Here is a 20,580-nt window from a genome sequence, read left to right on the forward strand (position 1 = left end):
GTTATCCACTTCCCCTTTCCTAGAATTGTACTTTTTTGCGTAGGCTGCAAGACCTGCTCTGTGTGCCCACAGCGCCCAAGTCGCCCCGCCCTTCTGATGGGTCACTGGGTTGGGAAGTCCTGAAAATTACTACTAAGCGGGTTGGAGACTAAAATACATGCAGAATTACCAACAAAAGAATAAACTCTCTTCCCTTTCCCATCACACACACAGACACACACAGACACACACACACAGACACACACACACACCCTACACCTCTTTGAGAGTTTTTAGCTTTTCCTTACAAAATGGGTGCAGAATTTTCATACATTAAAAGATATATATTGGAACAGAGTGCAAATTCCTAGCAATTCTACCCTTCACAGAGAACAGTGTTCTACTTGTGCTCCAACTTCAAATTTATGGAGAAACTAGCTGTTGACTTAGATAAAATTAAATGATTTTAAACTTCACGGTACACTCGTGATGGTTTCTTTAACAAACGCACACCATAAGGACTGGGAATTTCTGCTCTTGCCTGAAAATCGCCAACCGCTGTTGACAGCCAAAATTCTGTCCTTGCCAGGAAGGAGAAAACGCGCATTTAACAGGCATCGGGAGAGGGTGGGGGTGGGGGCTCAGGTACCCAAGGAGGCGTAGTGAGTGACAGCCACCGCCTCCCACACGCCCTCTGCGTTACGGTAAACAAGGAGGCTCGGGCCCTCAGTCACTACAGGAGGGAGGATCCAGTGGGCCTGGTAAATTTCAGAAGCCATCCCATTGGCGGACCGGAAGACAGAGGCATTCTGATTGGTTTGCTTAGAGGCCCATTAAAGGACGGCCGGCCCCTCGTCCGGACGAGCCTATCAGCTCCGCGCCGCGCTCGGCCCCTTGCGGTGTGCGCCCGCCCCTCGCGGCAGAGCGCGTGCGCGCGCTCCCCGCCGCGCTCGCGCCCGCCCGCCCGGCGCCGGACACTCGCAGTCACTGGGCGAACCCTGAGCGGCCGAGGTCACCGCGGGGAGGCGGGGCGGGGGCAGCATGGCAGCCTCCTTGTGGTTCCGAGGAGCCGCCGGCGGTCTCCGCTACTGGAGCGGCCGGCGGCGGGCGGCAGCGGCCAGCCTTGCAGTCGGTAAGGACCTCGCGCCTCCCCTCCTGTCCCCCCTGCGGCCGGCCCGCCCGCTGCTCGCGCCCCCGTGGCCCGAGAGGTCTGGGACGCGCCGCGGGGGGCTCGGGGCCGAAACCCGACCTTTGGAAGCCGGAGCCAGGCCTGCTGTGTCCGGCGGCCCGGGTGTGCGCCGTTAGGGCTTGCGTCCACCCCCTGCCCTAGATGACTCGGAGCGCCCGGGCGTCCTCTCCGGGGGCCCAGGAAGGGGTGGGAGGGACCCGGGGTGAAGGGAAGATTATCTGAGTCCGGGGCTTGCTTCCCCGACTAAGGGGCCCGAAGACGATTGGAGAGCCCAGCGCCAGGGGGACCCCGCAGCTGCCCGCGGGTGTCCCCTGGCCTTGCTGTGCCAGACTTGCCTCTCGGCGCCTCCACGGGTGCTCCTGGGCCCGCGGGCGAACCCTCTTGGTCCCCTAAGGTGATCCCCCAGGAGTTCCTGTCCGTGCAAAGCAGGGGAGAAGTCATTCCGCGAGTTTTCAGTCACCCCCGACCCACTGGGCCGGCTTGGCCGTCTTCTCAGTCAAGTCTCCGAAGCTGGCTCTTCTGTCAAATTCTGCAACCTCCCCCCCCCCCAGACACTTTCAGTGGCGCCCCCAAACTTGGCCCGAGCCCCTGCCACGACTCCTCTGCTACGCCTTGAGATTTGGGGAGAGAGGTAGTTTTTGCATGTCCGCGAAGCACTGCTGTCCCTTAGTTTTTCCAACGACCAGCCCGAGGCGTGAGGCCATCTGGGTATGACACCAGCTGGATCCAGAAGGGACACCTGGAGCTCTCCCAGGGATCGAAGTTGTTACCCAGCAAAGAGTCATTCTAAGAAATTGGTTGATTCGTGGGGACACTGTCATTGCTGTTCTTGGGAGAGTTTCAGAGTATTCAGGAAGATCATATCCTGGATTCCCCCCCCCCTTAAAGTCGCCCTGGTCTTTTGGGAAAAACAAAAACAAAAACAACCCAGCAACCAGTAACCGAGTTAACAAGTCCCCTTTCTCCTCTTAAGTATAAAACCTAAGCAGAATTGTGCCCTTTTCCCCCTCTCTGGCTTGAGGACAGGCGCCATGTGAAGCAACAAGACAGATAACTGATACAGAATCACTGTAACAAGATACAGACCAGAGAATCAGCCAATGTAACCACTATTTGAGTTACATGATTGAACTTTGTAAAATGCCTCCCACGTTGGAGATACTTAAAAAAAAGATTAGTCTTGATTTTGGAGTTGTAAACAGTAAGATCAGTCACTTTCTGCCAGTAATAAATGTGGCCTCTGTTCCTTTTCACATGAACATCTAGTTCTTTGGCTCTTGATTAGTGGACATATGAGGTCAGTGGTTTTATAAAGTGTTCCAGTAATGTTTTAATAAATCTTTTGGGGTAAGGAAAGTTCTTACACTTCATGGTAGAACAGGTATATGCCTAAATTGGTGATAATTTTAACTGTAAAAACCTACACACAATGCTGCATGACATTAATACCTTTTTTCCAAAGGTGGTATAGATTGAGAGTACAGATTTGTGGTTTTTTTTTGGGGGGGGTGTGGGAGGTTACACCTGGTGATGGTGACGGCTTACTTTTAGCTTTGTGCTCAGGAATGATTCCTGCGACCTTCAAAGAACTATATATGGTGCAGGAATTGAACCCCTGTTCACTCTGTAAGGCAAGTGCCCTAGTCCTAGCTCTCCAGCCTCTACATTTGTGATAACTTTTTAGTTATCTAGATTTGTGATAACTTTTTAGTCATTCTTTTTGTAATGATTGTTTGAAACCCTTTAGCAATTGTGTCTCTTCCCCTATGGTGTTGTTTGAAGTGTTTCAGTTAATTTTAGATTATTACAGAAGTGTTCATTTTCTTGATCTTGGAGTTGTAAACAGCAAGTAAAATATTGACTCTTCAAGTTGGCATTCAGGGAACAGCAAAACATAGAACTGTGATCACATAATGTCATTGTTTAGTCATGTTAATTCTTAGGGATATTTTTCTGCTTAACATGTTTTAAGTTTTTTGTGTCAAGACTCCTTAAGTTTTTTTCACTTGTGATCCCTTTTTGCCTGAGAAAATTTTACACAACCCTGGGTCTATATATATAAAATGGGTATATAAGTAAAAACATCTAGTGATAAAAATTTTGTTTTAAAACAAAAATTTTGGGGGGGCCACGATAAGCAGTACTTATACCCGACTGCTCAGGGATCAGTCCTGGTGGGGCACATAGGAACACATGTAGGGCTGGGAATTGAACCAGGGTCTGCTGTGTGCAAGACAAGTTCCTTAGCCTCTGAACTATCTTTTCCAGTCTCCCTAAGAACAAATTTTTAGGGTATTTATTGACCCTCACTCACAGTTACACACCACCATAAGGTATCACAACCCATGTGGTTATACTGAGAGGGTACTTAGAGTTTATTTTCTGTTTTTGGGAAAAGGGAGGGAGAGGGAAAGCGAGGGAGAGAAAGAGAGAGAGAGAGAGAGAGAGAGAGAGAGAGAGAGAGAGAGAGAGAGAGAGAGAGAGAGCACTAAAATTGTTGCTTAATACATTTTAACCTTAAAACATCTAAAGTATTAGAATGACATAGGAGGATTTTTATGTGGGAGGCCTGGGTTTGATCCCTGGCACCACATGGTCCCTGGCAGCCAGAAATAGACCCCGAGCATTGCTGGATGTGACTCCCCCAAACCAAAGAAAAACCAACTGAAAAAGGGTATGCTATGATTAGAAATACTAAACTATACACACTATATACACTGAAAGGTTGTGGAGTACAGGAGAGAATGTTTATTTCTAAAGTGGTCCAGACAGTGCTGGAATGCTAGCACAATGGGAAGGTGATTGCCTTCCCAGCATCCCATATGGTCCCCTGAGCACCGCCAGGAGTAATTCCTGAGTGCAGAGCCAGGAGTGACCCCTGTGCATCACCAGGTGTGACCCAAAATAAAGCAAAAAAGTAAAAAAAATTAAAAATAAAAATAGAGTGGTCCAGACAGTAAGGGTCTTCATAGAGAAAGTTGCCATCTTAGTTTTAGTAACTTCATGAAAACAAAAGAGATTGCTGTGGCATGAGTGCTGTATGATAATGCTGTACGATTACACAATTTTGTCCAATATGATTATGTGATAAAAAGTTGCATTCAGAAGACTGAAAGAATTATTTAAGTGCCAAGAGTCTTTTATTATGTAGTAAAACTTTTTCCCTTTTGACTGTAATTTTTTTCCTGTCTTCTAATTTTCTACAGTGAACATGAATTACTTTGATTAGTAAAAAATAAAAGTTTTGAACATATAAAATAGCTGTTACAAATTCCTGCATTTTGTTTTTTTTAAAATTTGTTTTTGGGTCCAGCATATCTGGCAGTGCTCAGGGCTTACTCCTACTTCAGTGCTCAGGAGAGCATATGCAGTGCCAGGGAGTAGCAGTGGACTTGGCCGTATGTAAAGCAAACATCTGAATCTCTGTACTAACTTTGGGTCCAGTTACTATATTTTGAGCATTAGAGTTGCTTGTTTTTTGGAGGGATCACTTCATGTTAGCAAAGTAAGGATAGCTGCCCATGTCACATTGGAGGAAGAGGTCATAATTTATAAGCAGTCAACTTTTTGTGTTGTTTTTTTTTGGGGGGGCAGGGGAAGAACACATTTGTGAGGCTCATATGAGGTGCCAAGGATCAAACCCAAGGCCCCTGTATGCAAAGCATGCATGTACTCTCCAGCCCTTTGGACTCCCTCCCAGCCTGTTAGATAATTTACCAGTTGACCAGTGTCACCTGTCTCTCAGGACTTTCTGCCAGCTTGCTTTTGAACCGTTGTCTACTATTTTCACACTACTGCTGTGTGTGACCTAGAAAAAGATTTAAGCTTTATTTGTTGGAGAATTCTTCAGGTGGTGATGGCTCCATCAAGAGTACATCTTAACCTTCTTCTACTTGGAAACAAATTCTACCTAGCATACTTCGCTTCTCTTAAAGAAAAGCTTTATTTCCTTCTACAGTACATGCCTGTAGTATTCTCTGTATCTTCTTATCCTCCAACTCTTGTAACCCAGTAACCCATTAGGCACACACACACACACACACACACACACACACATATACACACATGGCAAAAAAACAAACAAAAATCCAGAAAAATAAAAGGTAGGCAAGCCTTTGGCCTCAGATTTTCTCCCAGAGCTGACTGTGTCCAGCCAAAGGCCATTTCTTGGTAGAAGGTGTTCTTCCCCTTTTTGCTGTGTCCAGACAAGGGGTTCTCTGTGACATCTGTAAAAAGAGCAATCCCATTATTAAGATTCTACCCCCCTCCTGCCCCAGTTAGCTCCCAAAAGTCCCTCATCAGATACCCGCAGGGGATCTGTTTCAGTGTGGGATGAGGGGTGATGGGGAGGGGGGATGTGCACATACTCAGTCCTTGGCACTCTTGCTTAGAAAAAGCCTTCAGGTTGCTTTGCTTGCTGCCAGGCCTTCTGCGTTATGATTGCATGCTTGCTTTTGTTCTTTCATTGACGATTTGTTTTTGTGTGCGTTCTTTTGGAAGAGTAAAGGGCAGTGTTACAGAGTAAGAATGAAGACCTCAGGGCCAGAGAGACAGCACTGAGATCAGGGTGCTTGCTCTACATGCAGCTGACCTGGGTTTGTTCCCTGCTGCCACAAATAGTCTCTTGAGCCCAGCCAGGAGTAATCCTTGAGCACAGAGCCTAGAGTAAGCCCAGTGCACAGCTGGGTGTGGCCGGGGGTGGGGGGAAGTTGAAGAAGAACCCGGAATCAGATTGACTGGGTTTGAATGGTGGCAGGACAGGTTAGTTTAATACGGCCTTGGGCGTTTTATTTAAGCTCAGCTGTGTCAGGGAACTCAGCTGTGAGATAGGCCATCTCCAGCAGTTAGTATGCTGTCTAGCATGTAGTACAATTGCCATGTATATCTGCTCTCCTCTTCATTTTCCCCTTGGTTTTCCTAGTTCCATGCTTACACGGGTTTCTTTTTTCATAGGTGTTCCCTTCTTTCCTATTCTCCTTTCAGTTTTATTCTCTGCTCATTTTGGAATATTCAGACTAAGTGATTTCTTCTTCAGGTTCCCAAACCTCATGGAGTATTTCTCTCTCTCTCTCTCTCTCTCTCTCTCTCTCTCTCTCTCTCTCTCTTTCTCTCTTTCTCTCTCATCTTAGGTTCACATCTGGTGTGGTGCTCAGGGCTTACCCCTGACTTTGCACTCAGGAATCATTCCTGGCGGAGCTCAAAAGAGCATATTATGATGTCCCTGTGCTTGATAGTAGGGCATCTGGTCAGTGGTACTCATCTTCTAGCCAGGGACAGAGCAAATCCTTGTTTATCCCTGACTGGCTTTTGGTCTTGTCTGGTTCATGTCGTGGACATAGACCGCAAGGTTCATTTCAGTTAGATACTTCACTTTCTCTCTCTTGGTGTAGTTTGAGCTTTCTGGATCTGTTTTTAGTGTCATCCTGTGTGTGGTTAATTAAAATCTTAAGTTAACTATAGACAATAATTAAAAAAAATAGAAGAGATTAGGGATGCTTCTAATCAAACCTCAGTCAGCCATGTGTGAGGTTGGCACCCTACCTGCTGAACTATCATGTCCCAGAGTCTCCGTTTTTTTTTTGTTTGTTTTTGTTTTTGGGTCACACCTGGCGATGCACAGGGGTTACTCCTGGCTCTGCACTCAGGAATTACTCCTGGCGGTGCTCAGGGGACCATATGGGATGCTGGGATTTGAACCCGGGTCAGCCGCGTGCAAGGCAAACACCCTACCCGCTATGCTATCACTCCAGCCCCCCAGAGTCTCCATTTTAAAATACTTTATCCTTAACTTTCTTGAATTAATGTTAGTGTACATAGTACTTGGGGATGGAGGTTCGGGGGAACACCTAGTGCTGCTCAGGGACTACTTCTGGCTCAGGGATCATTTCTGGTGATGTTGGGGATTGACTGAGCTTCCCTTTGAGTCATCTCCTGTACCCTACATGCATAAGTTACTTGCTCGGGATTTGAAACTTGCTGGAAGCAAGGACTCTTATTTGACTTCTGGCACAGTGCATATTTATGAGAGTCACTTCATATTTGTCAAATGGATGAATGGACTTTGCCATGTTTATTAAATATTTGACCTCAGGTGAGTTGTTATTTTTTGTTAAAGAATTAGCAAAGTTTGGGGCTGGAGCAATAGCACAGCAGTTAGGGCGTTTGCCTTGCACACTGCCGACCCGGGTTAGATTCCCAGCATCCCATATGGTCCCCTGAGCACTGCCAGGGGTAATTCCTGAGTGCAGAGCTAGGAGTAACCCCTGCGCATTGCCGGGTGTGACCCAAAAAGCAAAAAAAAAAAAAAAAAAATTAGCAAAGTTAGTTCTTTAAGCCACAATCTTCCTAGTTTCTCTCAAGGGCCAACACAGTTGTCTGGCACTCTGCATTATTGGTTATTAGCATCAGGATTCTCATACAAAATGTACTTCTCATTTTATTAAATATCAAAATAGGGGCCGGAGCGATAGCACAGCGGGTAGGGCGTTTGCCTTGCACGCGGCCGACCCGGGTTCGATCCCCGGCATCCCATATGGTCCCCCAAGCACCGCCAGGAGTAATTCCTGAGTGCAAAGCCAGGAATAACCCCTGAGCATCGCTGGGTGTGACCCAAAAAACAAAAAAAAAAAATCAAAATAAAATTAAATCACTCGTGAATTAAACCCTCTGTGAATCAGAAAGTCAGACACAGAACTGTTACAGGTGGTACAGTATTCAACAAGAATGACATACACAATGTTTTGTGGCAGTATTAAATATATTAGAGTCAAATTAAAAGGAATTACTCAATACCTCTATTGCAAACTACAATATCCAACAGGAGAGAGAACAAAGGGAATGCCCTGCTGCAGATGCAGGGTGGGGTGGTGGGGGTTGGGGTGGGGGTGGTGGGAGGGATACTGGGAACATTGGTGGAGGAGAATGGGCACTGGTGGAGGGATGTAAACCAAATGCAAACATGAAAGTTCTTAAGTTTGTAACTGTACCTCACGGTGATTCACTAATAAAAATTTAAAACAAACAAAAAATAAACATTAGAAACCAAAAAAAAAAAAGGAATTACATATGCCTGTAACCCAAGATACTTATTTCTTATACATTAGGGCTCCTAATAATTTTCTGTGAGGAAGGCTCATTACATTTAGTGTAAGGTCAAAGAGCATGAATTCATCAGCTGAAAGCATCTGAAACTTAAAATTGTGGGTCTAATAGTGCAGTGGGTAGGGCATTTGCCTTGCAGTCGGCTAACCTGGGTTTGATTCCTTCGCCCCTCGGAGAGCCCGGCAAGCTACCGAGAGTATCTTGCCCTCACTGTAGAGCCTGGCAAACTATCCATGGCGTATTCAATATGCCAAAAACAGTCACAACAAGTCTCATAATGGAGACGTTACTGGTGCCCGCTCAAGCAAATCGATGAGCAATGGGATGACAGTGACAGTGACAATATGTTTGTGTACCGTTTAAGCCTGGAGTCTGAAAGAAAATGGAAAGGCGGAGAAAGATGGGAGGTATGGCAAGGGGGTTATCACCAAGATGGTGAGGGTTAAGGGCCAGGGCTTTATTTTGCTTTTGCTTACCACTGACTTAGTACTTTATGCAGTAAATATTTGTTGAGTTGAGCTTTCAATCTCGAAATGAAAAAATATTACCTGTGATTTTTTTTTTTTATGGTGATGCAAAAGCTTTGCTCTCTTGCCCAAGGCATTGCTTTGAATTGTGTGCTCCAGGGTCACTTCAGAATGTCTTGTGAAAATAAAATAAAAGCAAAAGAAAAACCACACTTTGGTTTTTAAAAGCTATTTTTTTTTTCTGGACAAAAGACTTCTCTTGAAAGTGCAAGGAATTGTTGGACCATTGTCCTGAGACTATTAGCTTTGCCGTTCAAAACCTGCAGATGTAGGGCTGGAGCGATAGCACAGCGGGTAGGATGTTTGCCTTGCATGTGGCCAACCCGGGTTTGATTCCCAGCATTCCCTATGGTCCCCTAAGCACTGCCAGGAGTAATTCCTGAGTGCAGAGCCAGGAATAACCTCTGTGCATAGCTGGGTGTGACCTCAAAAGAAAAAAAAACACAACAAACCCTGCAGATGTATCCACCTTTCTCTCTCCTAGGACTACTTGAGTAAAAAGTGACCTTTTTGCTTATTTTTGGGCCACCACCAAGTGGTACTCAGGGCTTACTGGTGTCTTTGCTCAGGAATCACTCCTAGATTTTTGACCCTAAATGTAATTTTTGGGTTTAACATTTTATTAAGATTGTTTCTGTAGGGGCTGGAAAGATGGCTCTGTAGACCAAGTGCATGCTTTGCATGCTGGGTGCCTGGATTCCGTCCTGAGCACTGCCAGAAGTGATCCCTGAGCACAGAGCTGAGAGTACCTGAGTACCTTCAGGTTTTTAATACGACTGAAAAGGATGGCTTTTATAAATGTGGAGGCAGGAAGCTAGAAGTTTTTATATTCTTGGGCCTTGTTCAAAATACAGGTTTTATAGAACTCTTTCACTTTTTTTTTAAAATACTCATTGCTAAAGGAGATGATATAGATACAGAAAATCTAGAATATGTTACGTTACCTAGTAAATTGTGTATATATATAAATATATAATTGATAGCATTATTAACATTTTGTTAAGAATGGTAAGAGATATTAAGAAAGTTTATGACTTCATGGTTATCACAGAGAATACAGAAGAGGGGTTACTTAAAAGTTTTCATTGTTTCCTGGAGATTTAAATAATCAGAAGTTAGTTTGCCTGTGTATCCTTGCTGTCTTTTAGTCTGATTAGCTCTGCCTGCATTGCATTTGTGAGGCCCTGGGTTTGGTCCCCAGTACTTTCCCCAAAGGAATTAAATGTGATTAGATTAAAAATAGACCTTGTTGGTTGGGGAGACAGCAGTTGGGATAGAGAAGGGATCAGTATGACAATGATGGTTGGAAGGGATCACTCTGGATTGGAGATGTGTGCTGAAAGTGGGTAAAGGACCAAACATGAAGGCCTCTCAGTATCTGCATTGCAAACCATAATTCCCAAAAGTGGGGGGAGAGTGGGGGGGAGGAGAGAGAGAAAGAGAGAGAGAGAGAGAGAGAGAGAGAGGGAGGGTGAGGGGGAGAAGGAGGGAGGGAGAGAGAAAGGTGGAAAGGGAGGGAGGGAAAGTGCCTGCCATAGAGGCAGTCTGGGGGAGTGTGGGGTTGCAGGAGGGATAAGGTGGGTATTGGTGTGAAATGTATACTGGTGAAGGAATGGATGTTGGAACTTTGTAAGATTGAAATCCAATCGTGAAAGCTTTGTAACTATCTCACCCTGATACAATTAAAAAAAAAGCCCTTGTTTATTTTGCAAATGGGACTCCTAAGCAGAGCTCAGGGTGCCTGGGGACACTTTTAGAGTTTTTTGGCCAACCTGGCAGTGATTCAGTCCAAGGTATTGGGGACCTGCAGAGCCACACTTGGTGGTGCTCTGGGATCATGTTGTATCCAGGGTTTAATTCTAGCCTCTGTACTGTTGTCCTGACCCTAAAACTAGCATTCCTGTGAACCCGAGACCCTGGAATTTGATCCCTGCTACTGAAATAAATTTAAATAAAACTAACTTTTTTTAAGTTTTTAAATAGAAAGTTTTTTTATATAGTAAGTGACTTACTAATGCTGAATTAATGTTTGCAAGAAAAAAAATGGTTACATGCTCTATCTACTGAAAGTAATGTCTTGAAATCAGTGTGTTCTAGGTCAATGGCCTCTAAGACTCCAGTTGGATTTATTGGACTAGGCAACATGGGGAATCCAATGGCAAAAAACCTCATGAAACATGGCTACCCACTCGTTATTTATGATGTGTTCCCTGATGCATGCAAAGACTTTCAGGATGCAGGTGAACAGGTAAGGTCTTTTTTAAAAAATTGTGTTGGATGGGTGTTGGAGCATTGCATGAGAGAAACCCAGTCACAAACAACTTTATAATTGTGTACCTCACAGTGATCCAATTAAAAAAAAGTTTGCTTTGTATATTTAAGAATGAATATTTAATCAGTTAAGTGACACTCTCTTATAAGTATGGAGATAAAATCCTAGTTCAATGTTGATTTTATTTGTATGTGTTTTAATGAAAACTTTTAAAGCTTTCATTCCTCAAGCAGGTGTGCGGCTAAGGTGTGCTTTGTGAGATAGTAAAGAGATCTGTTCTTCAGCAGGTTAGACATTTCTCAGGTTTGATGGGAGGGCTTTGCTTTGGCTCCATTTTCTGTTTCCTCAGATAGTAACTATATTGGTTCTGTTGCTAAAGCAGAGGGTGTGGTGGATAGAGCCTCCCACATTATTGAAAGTATAGCTTGGGGCTAGGTAGCACAGTGGGTAGGGCGTTTACCTTGCACTCGACTAACCAAGTTTGATTCCCAGCATCCTATGTGGTCCCCTGAGCACCACCAGAAGTAATTTCTGAGTGCAGAGCCATAGGTAACCCCTGTGCATTGCCAGGTGTGATCCAAAAAGCGAAAAGAAAAAAAAAAAAGAAAAAGAAAGTATAGCTTTTTTTTTAAAAAAAAAAAAAACAACTAGAAAGCTTAGTCTGAAGCCCAGCTCCAGCTTCCCAGATATTCCCGCCGTCCTGCTTAGGAACAGGTGACTTCACCTCAGCTGGTTTCCTCATATCCGACAACAGGGATAATGACAAATTGCATTAAGAGGTTGTGAGGCGCAAAGGAAAGGATACATGTAAACAGCTTTGCCCACATTGGCAGCATTTTTGTGGGCAAGTTATTGGTTACGAATAGGGAGGCTTCGTCAGCAGCCAGCTACCGTGAAGCTTGGAGCTGAGTTGCGAGGGATCATTCACATTCTGTTTCTAGGCTCTCACCCATATTTCAAACATTTGGGAACCAGAAAATGATGGTGACATTTGTCATCTTTTTAAAACTCCCTCTTGCCTCCCTCTTTGTTGTTGCTGACGTTGCACTGATGGTGAGTTGCACACACAGCCAGAGCTCGCCGTCAGGTTGTGGTGCTGGCGCACATGGCCGGGGTGTTCACCCTGCTTTGTCCTTTAGCTGTGGTGCTTGCATCTCTGGGGCTTGCATTCATCACCTGAGGCATGCAGGTTATGGCTATGGGGGGCAGCCAGGATCACTGGTGTTCACACATGTGTCCTTCAGGATTCCTACTTCCTGCCCACAACACTGGGAATTAAAAAGATGGAAAAAAAATTCTTTTAGTAATTGCAGTGCTTGCTAGGGGTCCCACCCCTTTCGGTGTCTGAGCACATCTGGCTGTGGTGTGTGACATGCGACTGGTGCTGGGGATCCCGGGCAGAGCTGTAGGTGACTCACGCTCGCAGGGCAGGCATCCTGCGCCCCACACTCCCTCCAGCTCCCCTCTGTCCTCTCCTCTGGAGTTGTTGAAAGTTATCAGGAACTCAGTGCACAGGAGACCAAGAATGAGAAATTGATTTTTGTGCAGGTTGTGGAGTGGGAACTGAGGGCTGAATAGAATCCGAGAATTGGGTGAATATGAAAACCATGTCTGAGAATTACAGCAGGTGACAGGAAACTCAAAACTCTGGCCGAGACTTGAAGCAGGTGCCGAGATGCAAAAGCTGCCATGTAAAGAACAGGATTGGGCAAGGGCGGGTGCGGGGAAGGTCGTGGGTGGTCTCCTCTGGCCCCTTGTCCTTTGTGTCATCTGAAGCTGTGACACTGCCCCGCTGAGACTCTCAGGAGACTTGTGCCTGTTGCATGCTGACACTGTGCCACCGTCCAGCAAGATTCCCCCCAGTCGAGAGCAGCTGAGGGACATAGCCTTGTTTGGGAGGCTTGTTCAGTGCTTTGACTGAGGAGATAATCTGGGAAAGGCAGCTGCTTCCATCTTCAGGGGTATAAGCAGTATAAGTCACAATTTGGGATGGATTTGGGTCATTTTGAGGAGATGGATATCCTCAAACACTGTAGTTCCCTCCGCCTTCCATTTGCACTGTGGTACCATGATTCACAGTACTGTTAATGATAGAGATATGTTCCAGAGCCACACCCACCACCAGAGCATCCTCTTCCCTCCATTCTTGTCCCAAAGACCCCTCCCAGACTCTCCCCCCCTCCGCATACGCTCAGTTCTGGAGACCAACTCTCTAGTTCTGTTTCCTTTCACCATTTATTGGTCCTTCATTATGTGTCTAAATACAAAAAAGGGGCAGCGAGGCTCACGCCGCTTCCCCCACCCCGGGGAGGTCAATGGCAAAGGAAGGAAGGAAGGCCAGAGTGGTTGGTCTCAGTTGCAGTTTATTCCATTCCCATCTCCATTCTCCTCTGATTCTCCTCCTGCTTCTTCCTCCCCCATGTACTTCATTTTCCTTCTTGCTCTGGAACTGGATCTGGATCTGACTTCTCCGGATCTGGCCCCCCCAGCCCACTCTTACAGCCTAGTTAAATCCCCAAGCATGAGGGGTTGGGGCTTACACATAGGTGTGGTCACAATCAATAGGGGTAAAGTTCTTTCCCTCAGGGGATGCTGCTTCTAGGACAGATTCTCTTTCAGCAGGACACCCACCCAAGAGTGGAATCCCATGGGTGTATTCCTCCTCTCCTTGTCCAACTAACATATAAGTATTCATAATATGAATCATTTTGTATGGACACAATAAGAGATACATTAAGCTTATAGAATTGCTTTCCTGGGACCATCTCGATCTCAGACTACAGTGCTCAGGCCAGATTAGTCTTTCCTATCCCTAGCAGGGTCCTAGTCTCGTTGTTGCTTTTGGATCATGACAGCATTTGTCCATGATCAAGCTCTTAACCTGTAATTAAGAATCATGGCGCTTTGGCCTGGCCAATGTTGATGCCAGGGCAGCTCACAACTTGCCCTGGATCCATTCAGTCCCTCTTCGGGACCCTGCTTTTGGGGTGCTATGAACTAAGGGCAGCTGAGGCTTAAGTCGAGAAAGCAGATACCCGGGTGGAAATAATATTCGAAGTCAATTAAATCCCAAGTTCTAAAGGCATAATATTAACTGTCTTCCTATATAAAAAGGACATTGCTTTAAAGTAAACTATTCAAAAGATAGAAGAAGAGAAAGGCAGTATTTTTTTTTTTTTTGCTTTTTGGGTCACACCCAGCGATGCTCAGGGGTTACTCCTGGCTTTGCACTCAGGAATTACTCCTGGCAGAGCTTGGGGGACCATATGGGATGCCGGGGATCGAACCCGGGTCGGCCGCGTGCAAGGCAAACGCCGTACCCGCTGTGCTATCGCTCCGGCCCCGAGAAAGGCAGTATTAACTTACAAGTTCAGTGTCCTAGAAAGATCTGACCTTACAAGTTAACAGAGTCCGATCAGGAGAAAAAGCTGATTAACTGATTTGGGAAGAGAGCATACAGAAGTGGTTATAGATAAACAAAGGAATGGGAGCACTGTGATGGGTATGACCCAATGAACCTAAGCTCCTTGTGGCAAGGGAGAAAGGACAAAGCAATGTTATCCTACAATTATGTGTTTATATTTTATTCAGTTCTGTTTTAAGGTTTTTTTTTTCTTTTTTCTTTTCTTTTTTCTAGAAGCCAGAAAGAAAGTTAGCACAGTGAATAAGGCACTTGCTTTGTAGGTAGCTGACTTGCCTGGTATCCCATATGGTTCCCTGAGCCTGTCAGGAGTGGTCCGAGTGCAGAGCCAAAAGTAAACTCTGAGCACTGCTGGGTGTGGCCCCCAAACAAGTCATTCTATGATGAAGAGGTAAATGTAAGAATTATGTGGCATGGAAAAATGTTGTTGAAGTATGCAGCAGTGCAGTGAAGGGGTGAAGGATTCAGAAATCGAGTATATTTGAGTTTATTTTACTGTTTTTCCTGGGGAGCTGTAGGGCTACACCGGATGGTACTGGGGGGCTACTTGTGGCTCTAGTGGTTAGTGCATCATTTCAGCTTTTTAGCATTTTTTCTGAAAATCACGACCCATGGTAATGATCAGGCCTTTGTGCAGTTGTAAATCAGGAAGCTGCAGCTGCAGGGCTTTACCAACAGAAGCCTTGGAGCCACGCTGCCTGGCCACGGCACTCTCTCAGCCCTACCAAGTGTGGCTGTGTGTTGTCAAACAGATGAGTCAGCTTTTCTCCTGCAGTAGGTGGGGTGATGGGATCAGCTGTGTGGCACTGGAGAGCTGGCGTGTGGAAGGTGCTGTTGCTGCTGTTGCTGGCAGTTGTACCGAAGATGTGCTCCTCCCTCATCTTCTTTCTCACAGTGCACCACGGTGTTGGCTGAGGTAGAGTTTAGTGTGCTGATGCAGAGGATTCTAGGCAACTTAGAAGTGAATGAGTGAGCACAGGAGGTAAACCCAACCCGAGGTAAAGGGGCTCGACAGTCCCTCTCCTCAGAGTATTTTCTGCGTGGTCCCCGTGCCTGCTGTTCTTTTGTAGACGGTATTGCTGCCTCCCTTTCAGCCTGAGCACATGTAGTGTTTTCATAGGGTAGGGTTGTTCTTGGAGCTATTGCTCTGTGCAAGAATTTTTGGGGCACCCAGACACTTTTTCTAGGAGGTTTTGTGTTGAATGGGGCCAAATTAGATTCCCTCTCTCTTTCCTTTTGTTTTCTCTTTATAAACTTGGAAACTGCCTCCCTATTTCCTAGTTGTAAGGCTGAACACGTGATTGTCCTGGGATCTAGTCTGGCATCTACTCAGGTCTTGTTCAGAAGTGTACTTATTTATATATTTACTTAATGTAAGAGCACTGCTATTTATTCAGCCACTGCTTGAGCTGACTGAAGCAGGCATGAACTCCGTATTACTCCAAACATTAAAAAAAATGTTTTTAAATTGAATATTTGTGAGATAGACCATTACAAAGCTGTTCATAATTGGGTTTTAGTCATACAATGACCTCGCACCCATCCCTTCACCAGTGTACATTTCCTACCACCAATATCTCCAGTTTCTCTCCCACCATCCTCCAGTCTCCCCACCTCCACCCCACCCCCAGCCTCCCTCCATGGGAGGCACCTTCCTTCTTGCTCTCTCTCTCCTTTTCCTTTTGTGCATTACTTGCTCAAAAGTTTAAAAGCCACTCACTGTGTGGGCTCTGTCATGGCAGACCAAGTGTTTCAAGGCTTGTGTGCAGACTGTATCTGTCCTTGGAGTGTGGTGTCACTGTGAAACCAACAGTGTGCTGTTCTTGGAAAGGGGAAAAGCCATTGAGTGGCAGCTTGAACAAGGTCCTGCTGGTCTGGTTTCTTTGCAATTTTCTGTTTACTCGTTTGGTTCACTTGGCAGCAGTGCCAGGCTGAACTTGCCTCAAAAATGCCATTTGATCACAGAGAGCAAGGTTTTCCTCTGGGTGCAAAGTGTCTGGGTGACACTTGTCTCCTCCCAGTGAATATATTTTGATAAATTTATTTTCTTTCTTTGTTGCTGTGGCACCCTCTGCCTAGCAGCGGTGCGTGCCCATTTCACTGTGGTGCTCTCTGGTGCTCGCAGGTTCCGGTCCAATGCCTTTCACCACAGGGCTTACGCTTCCTGGGCTGCACTTCCTCACTGTGATGCTGGAACATCTGTTTAGGTTGTGGTGCTCACAGGGTGGGGGACCTGGGGGAGGACACCCCTTTGGTTGTGGTGCTTGTGGATCCCTGACTATGACGCTCTGGGATCCCGGAGGGCAGAGCTGCCGGAATACTGGGGCCCAAATGTACAACCTTCTACTTGGAATGCAGGAGCTCCCAGCTGCCAGACCATCCCGCAGGATACCTCATGACTGTGTGAAACCGTGATGCCGTCACTTCTGATTATGCCGGAGCCCACAGCTCTCCCCCAGCAGCTGTGTAGATTTGCTCCCTAATCCGATGATGTGTTCATTGCACTGGACGCTTGCCACTGCTGTGTGCTAGTGTACATATGAGTCCAAGTCTGGAGAAAGTGGCTGCAAAATGGTAAAGACAGTAGATACTGTGATGTACGGGGCGCCAGACAAAACCGATGGGAAAAGAGTTCTATTTTTTTTTATTTAGGATGGCATGAGAGACCGACAGTTGGAATTAGTAAGACATATTCCTGGGCTGGCCCTGACTGAGTATGGTCAGGGGCCGTGAACAGAGCTGAAGAAGCATCCCGGACCGTGTGGTCATGAGTTATTGTCATCTGTCCTGGCCCAGCATAGAGCTTAAGGCTACTTAATAGGAACCAAAATTTTCTTTTTTTTTTTTTTTTGGCTTAAGTTTCTTTCTATTCTGGAGTGAGATGTCATTAAAGAGAACCCAAATCACTGTTCTTATTTTGTCAATTCTGACAGTGAAGTCAGCAAGAGTAAGTAATCTGTACAAAGTCACACATGACTTAATGACTGCAGGGCAACTAAATGTGGGTCTCTGGCTTCCCAAATGAGTGGTTCTTTCTCCAAGTCACGTTGCTTTTGCTTACCCATTCAGTTTGCAAATATAATTGAAGGGACTCTAATTAGTTTGACTCCTGAAGGTTTTCATGGTTAGTGTCTGACTGTAATGGGTTTTTTTTTTTCTTCGTCAGCTTTTGAGTCATGGCCAAATTTTGTCTGTCAATTATTTCAGAGTGTTGAAACATCACATGGAAGGCAAGATGATTTAAATAGCTGGACACACATGTCTCGCTATTTGTCTAATAAACATGCCAGGATCTCTAGTGCACATTAGAAACTGTGGCTGTAGTTTATCGTCATTAGAGAACAGTTGTAGCCAGGCAAGCAGTGACAGCCTAGCTTTCAGCATCATTGTGTGTTTTTTCCAGACCTGTGAGCGTTGACACCACCTTCCTGTATAATTGAGGGGTTAGTGGTACCCTGGCAGCCCAAGCACCCGAGCATCCCAAGAAGCAGATGCTAGGGAGGCAGGGGGCTGATTGGCCACCCATACACTTGGCAGTTGCGTGGCCTGGAGCTGCCAGCTTGTGACTGGAAGAAGCTTGGCGGTGCAAAGTATCTTTAGATCTGTAAGCTAATTGCTAGAACCCACAAGGGCATCTCTCGAGGAGTGCTGTGGAAGAGACTCCCATCCCAAGGGAGTGACTGGCATGGATTCTTTGACTTTGGGACTGGCTGAATTCCCTGCAAGGTGTAGAGATGGCGGCTGCAGGAAGGCCAGGCCACTGAAAGATGTGCCTTGTGCTTTGCATTTATTTCTTCATTTAAGGGCGATGAACAGCTGGGATCATGTAACGTAAACTCTCCATTCCGGCCAGGGGCAGAGACTACGTGTTTATAGTTCTTTCCTTTCTTATCTTCTCATCTTACTGAGCTGTATTTTTCTTGAGCAAATTTGAACCGCTTGCTTTATTTTGAATCTCAGAATTTACGTGGGGGCTTTCTTTTAGCTTAGGTATTCCTTTGTCATCGGATGGAAGTGTCATTTGATGTAGAATTATACATCAAAATGATACACATGTTGAGTTTTCCAGATTGTAGATTCTAACTTGCTGAGTGACTTTTAAAATGAAACTTTTGAAAGGGAGAATTTTTTGGTTTTGCTTTAGGTTCTGTTTTAAATTATCATTTACTACCCCTTTATCACACAGAATGCTCAGACACTTGATTGTGTGAAATTATGAAGTATGACTCTGATACTGCTTTATATTTAAATATAGGATTTGATCCAGAGGCTGGAAGTCTCTCCGGGGTCAGTAAGCTGTGACACCTTTTAGCTCATGCTGTTGGACTTACTCAGTTTGCTGCTGCTCTTCCACTCGAGTGCTGGCTTTGCTTTCTGTTCAGGACATGCTTCCTGTCCCTTCCGTTTCCCGGGAGCAAGCATCCACTCTGTGCAGACATATTCTCGGATTTCCCTGGTAGTTTGTGGTCTTTTTAAAGGAACTTTTGTGGCAGTTGGGCTGATGGATTATATCTGTTAGTGACTCAGTCCAAGAACAAGTCTTCCTAATCTGTTCTTGTTTGTTTGTTTGTGGGGGAGCTGTGTGGCCTTCCAAGTATCGGGGATGTTCTATTCGAGAGGGAGCAGCAGGGTGGGGTGAGGGTGAGTAAGAGCGTGCACTCCCTTGGGGAGGGAAGACCTCCCCTTCACAGTGTTGGTGACTATCCGTGAAGCGTAAAGCAGAAATGGTGATAAATGAGATCTTCTTGAAGCCTGTCTTTATGTCTGTCTTGTATGAGTGTTTTCTCACAAGTTTGCCGCTCATGGTCTCTGTGGTGGTAGTCAGTGGCACTGCTGCAATAAGTGATCAGGATATCATCATGATCTTTTCTGTTCTACAACAGTCTTGCTTATATATGATACTCACCCTCCCACCCGGAAGTAGAGATTGGAGGATAGTGGTGATCAAGGCTTGAGAGTTTGCAAGGGCATTCTTGCTGCTGATCAAGTTGATGGTGAATCCCAAGTTGGTGGTGAATCTTGCAGTTTGGCTATCAGCCGAATTGTATCAGAATGTTCTTTTCTTCATCAAAGCATCTACAAAAAAAAAAAAATTCCTGTGATTTAAGAATAATCCAAGTAGTAGAAATCCATGGGAAGCTTGCCTGTTCCCAGGACCGTTGGGTTTTGCCCTTTCCCCCCAACTCACTTCACACTTTTTAAAATAAACAGTAGATTTGAGTTCATAGAAGCTTTATATCTGTGTGTGTGTGTATGTGTGTGTTTGTGTATGTGCAAGGAATGGACTCTTTCCTGTAGGCAGTAAACTTAGATTTTTGTTGCTTGGAAACAAGAATTAATGTTTTCATGGTCCCTGTTCTCATCATGCATAAAAAGCGGCCTCTCCTTGTGCTCTAGAAACTGCTCACATTGAATTTAAGTAATGTGCCTTTACAATTTTTTTTAAAGGTAGTGTCTTCCCCAGCAGATGTAGCTGAAAAAGCTGACAGAATTATTACCATGTTGCCCACCAGTATGAACGCAATAGAAGTTTATTCTGGAGAAAATGGAATTCTAAAGTAGGTATCTCTCAATTGTAGAATTTTTGTTGTTGTTGTTACTGAAGTTCATGCATGGAAATTGCATTTAACATTTGTCAGTGTTATATTCTGTCAATTTATCTCCTGTCCATGTCATGTACTGTTTTCTTTTAAGTGGATGATGTGGTTTCTCTTTCATTGTAATGGGTTAATTTTTTTTTTCCACTGAAGTCAAGTATGTGACTTTTGTGAATCAATTTTGTTTGGTTTCCTTTGCCTCCGTTAACTCTTGCATTAAACTTGTACTTTTATTGGTAACATGTTTAAGAGACTCTTGAACTGTACCACTGTTATAAGCATAATTTTCATATGGTTTACAGAAATTTAGACAAAGAGTTCAATGAAGAATAAAACTAAATGCCAGAAAAAAACCCCATTATTTAACACTTAATATATAATAAAAAAGTTATTGTATGTCCTCTGGGTTAGTACATGCATAGTAAGAACTATTGAGAAGTTGAAATTAAGGGTTAGTATAGGTCTTTAAAGTATTATTTAGAATAGAGTTTGCT

At 45.0% G+C, this 20,580-nt stretch overlaps 1 protein-coding gene and 1 pseudogene across 1 annotated transcript in view; both read left to right on the plus strand.

The window, feature by feature from the left end:
* The first annotated feature begins 910 nt into the window (after positions 1-910).
* The window catches only part of HIBADH (3-hydroxyisobutyrate dehydrogenase), a 106,940-nt gene continuing 87,270 nt past the window's right edge, over positions 911-20,580 (plus strand). Inside the window, exons 1-3 of the mRNA XM_004604057.2 lie at positions 911-1,111; positions 10,884-11,044; positions 19,938-20,047. Of these exons, the coding sequence (XP_004604114.1) occupies positions 1,021-1,111; positions 10,884-11,044; positions 19,938-20,047 (362 nt within the window). The 5' untranslated portion in view covers positions 911-1,020. The remainder of the gene's footprint in view (positions 1,112-10,883; positions 11,045-19,937; positions 20,048-20,580) is intronic.
* On the plus strand, positions 6,385-6,509 carry LOC129400991 (small nucleolar RNA SNORA48; annotated as a pseudogene).

Source organism: Sorex araneus, chromosome 1 (genome assembly GCF_027595985.1).
Source record: "Sorex araneus isolate mSorAra2 chromosome 1, mSorAra2.pri, whole genome shotgun sequence".
Lineage (NCBI taxonomy): Eukaryota > Metazoa > Chordata > Mammalia > Eulipotyphla > Soricidae > Sorex > Sorex araneus.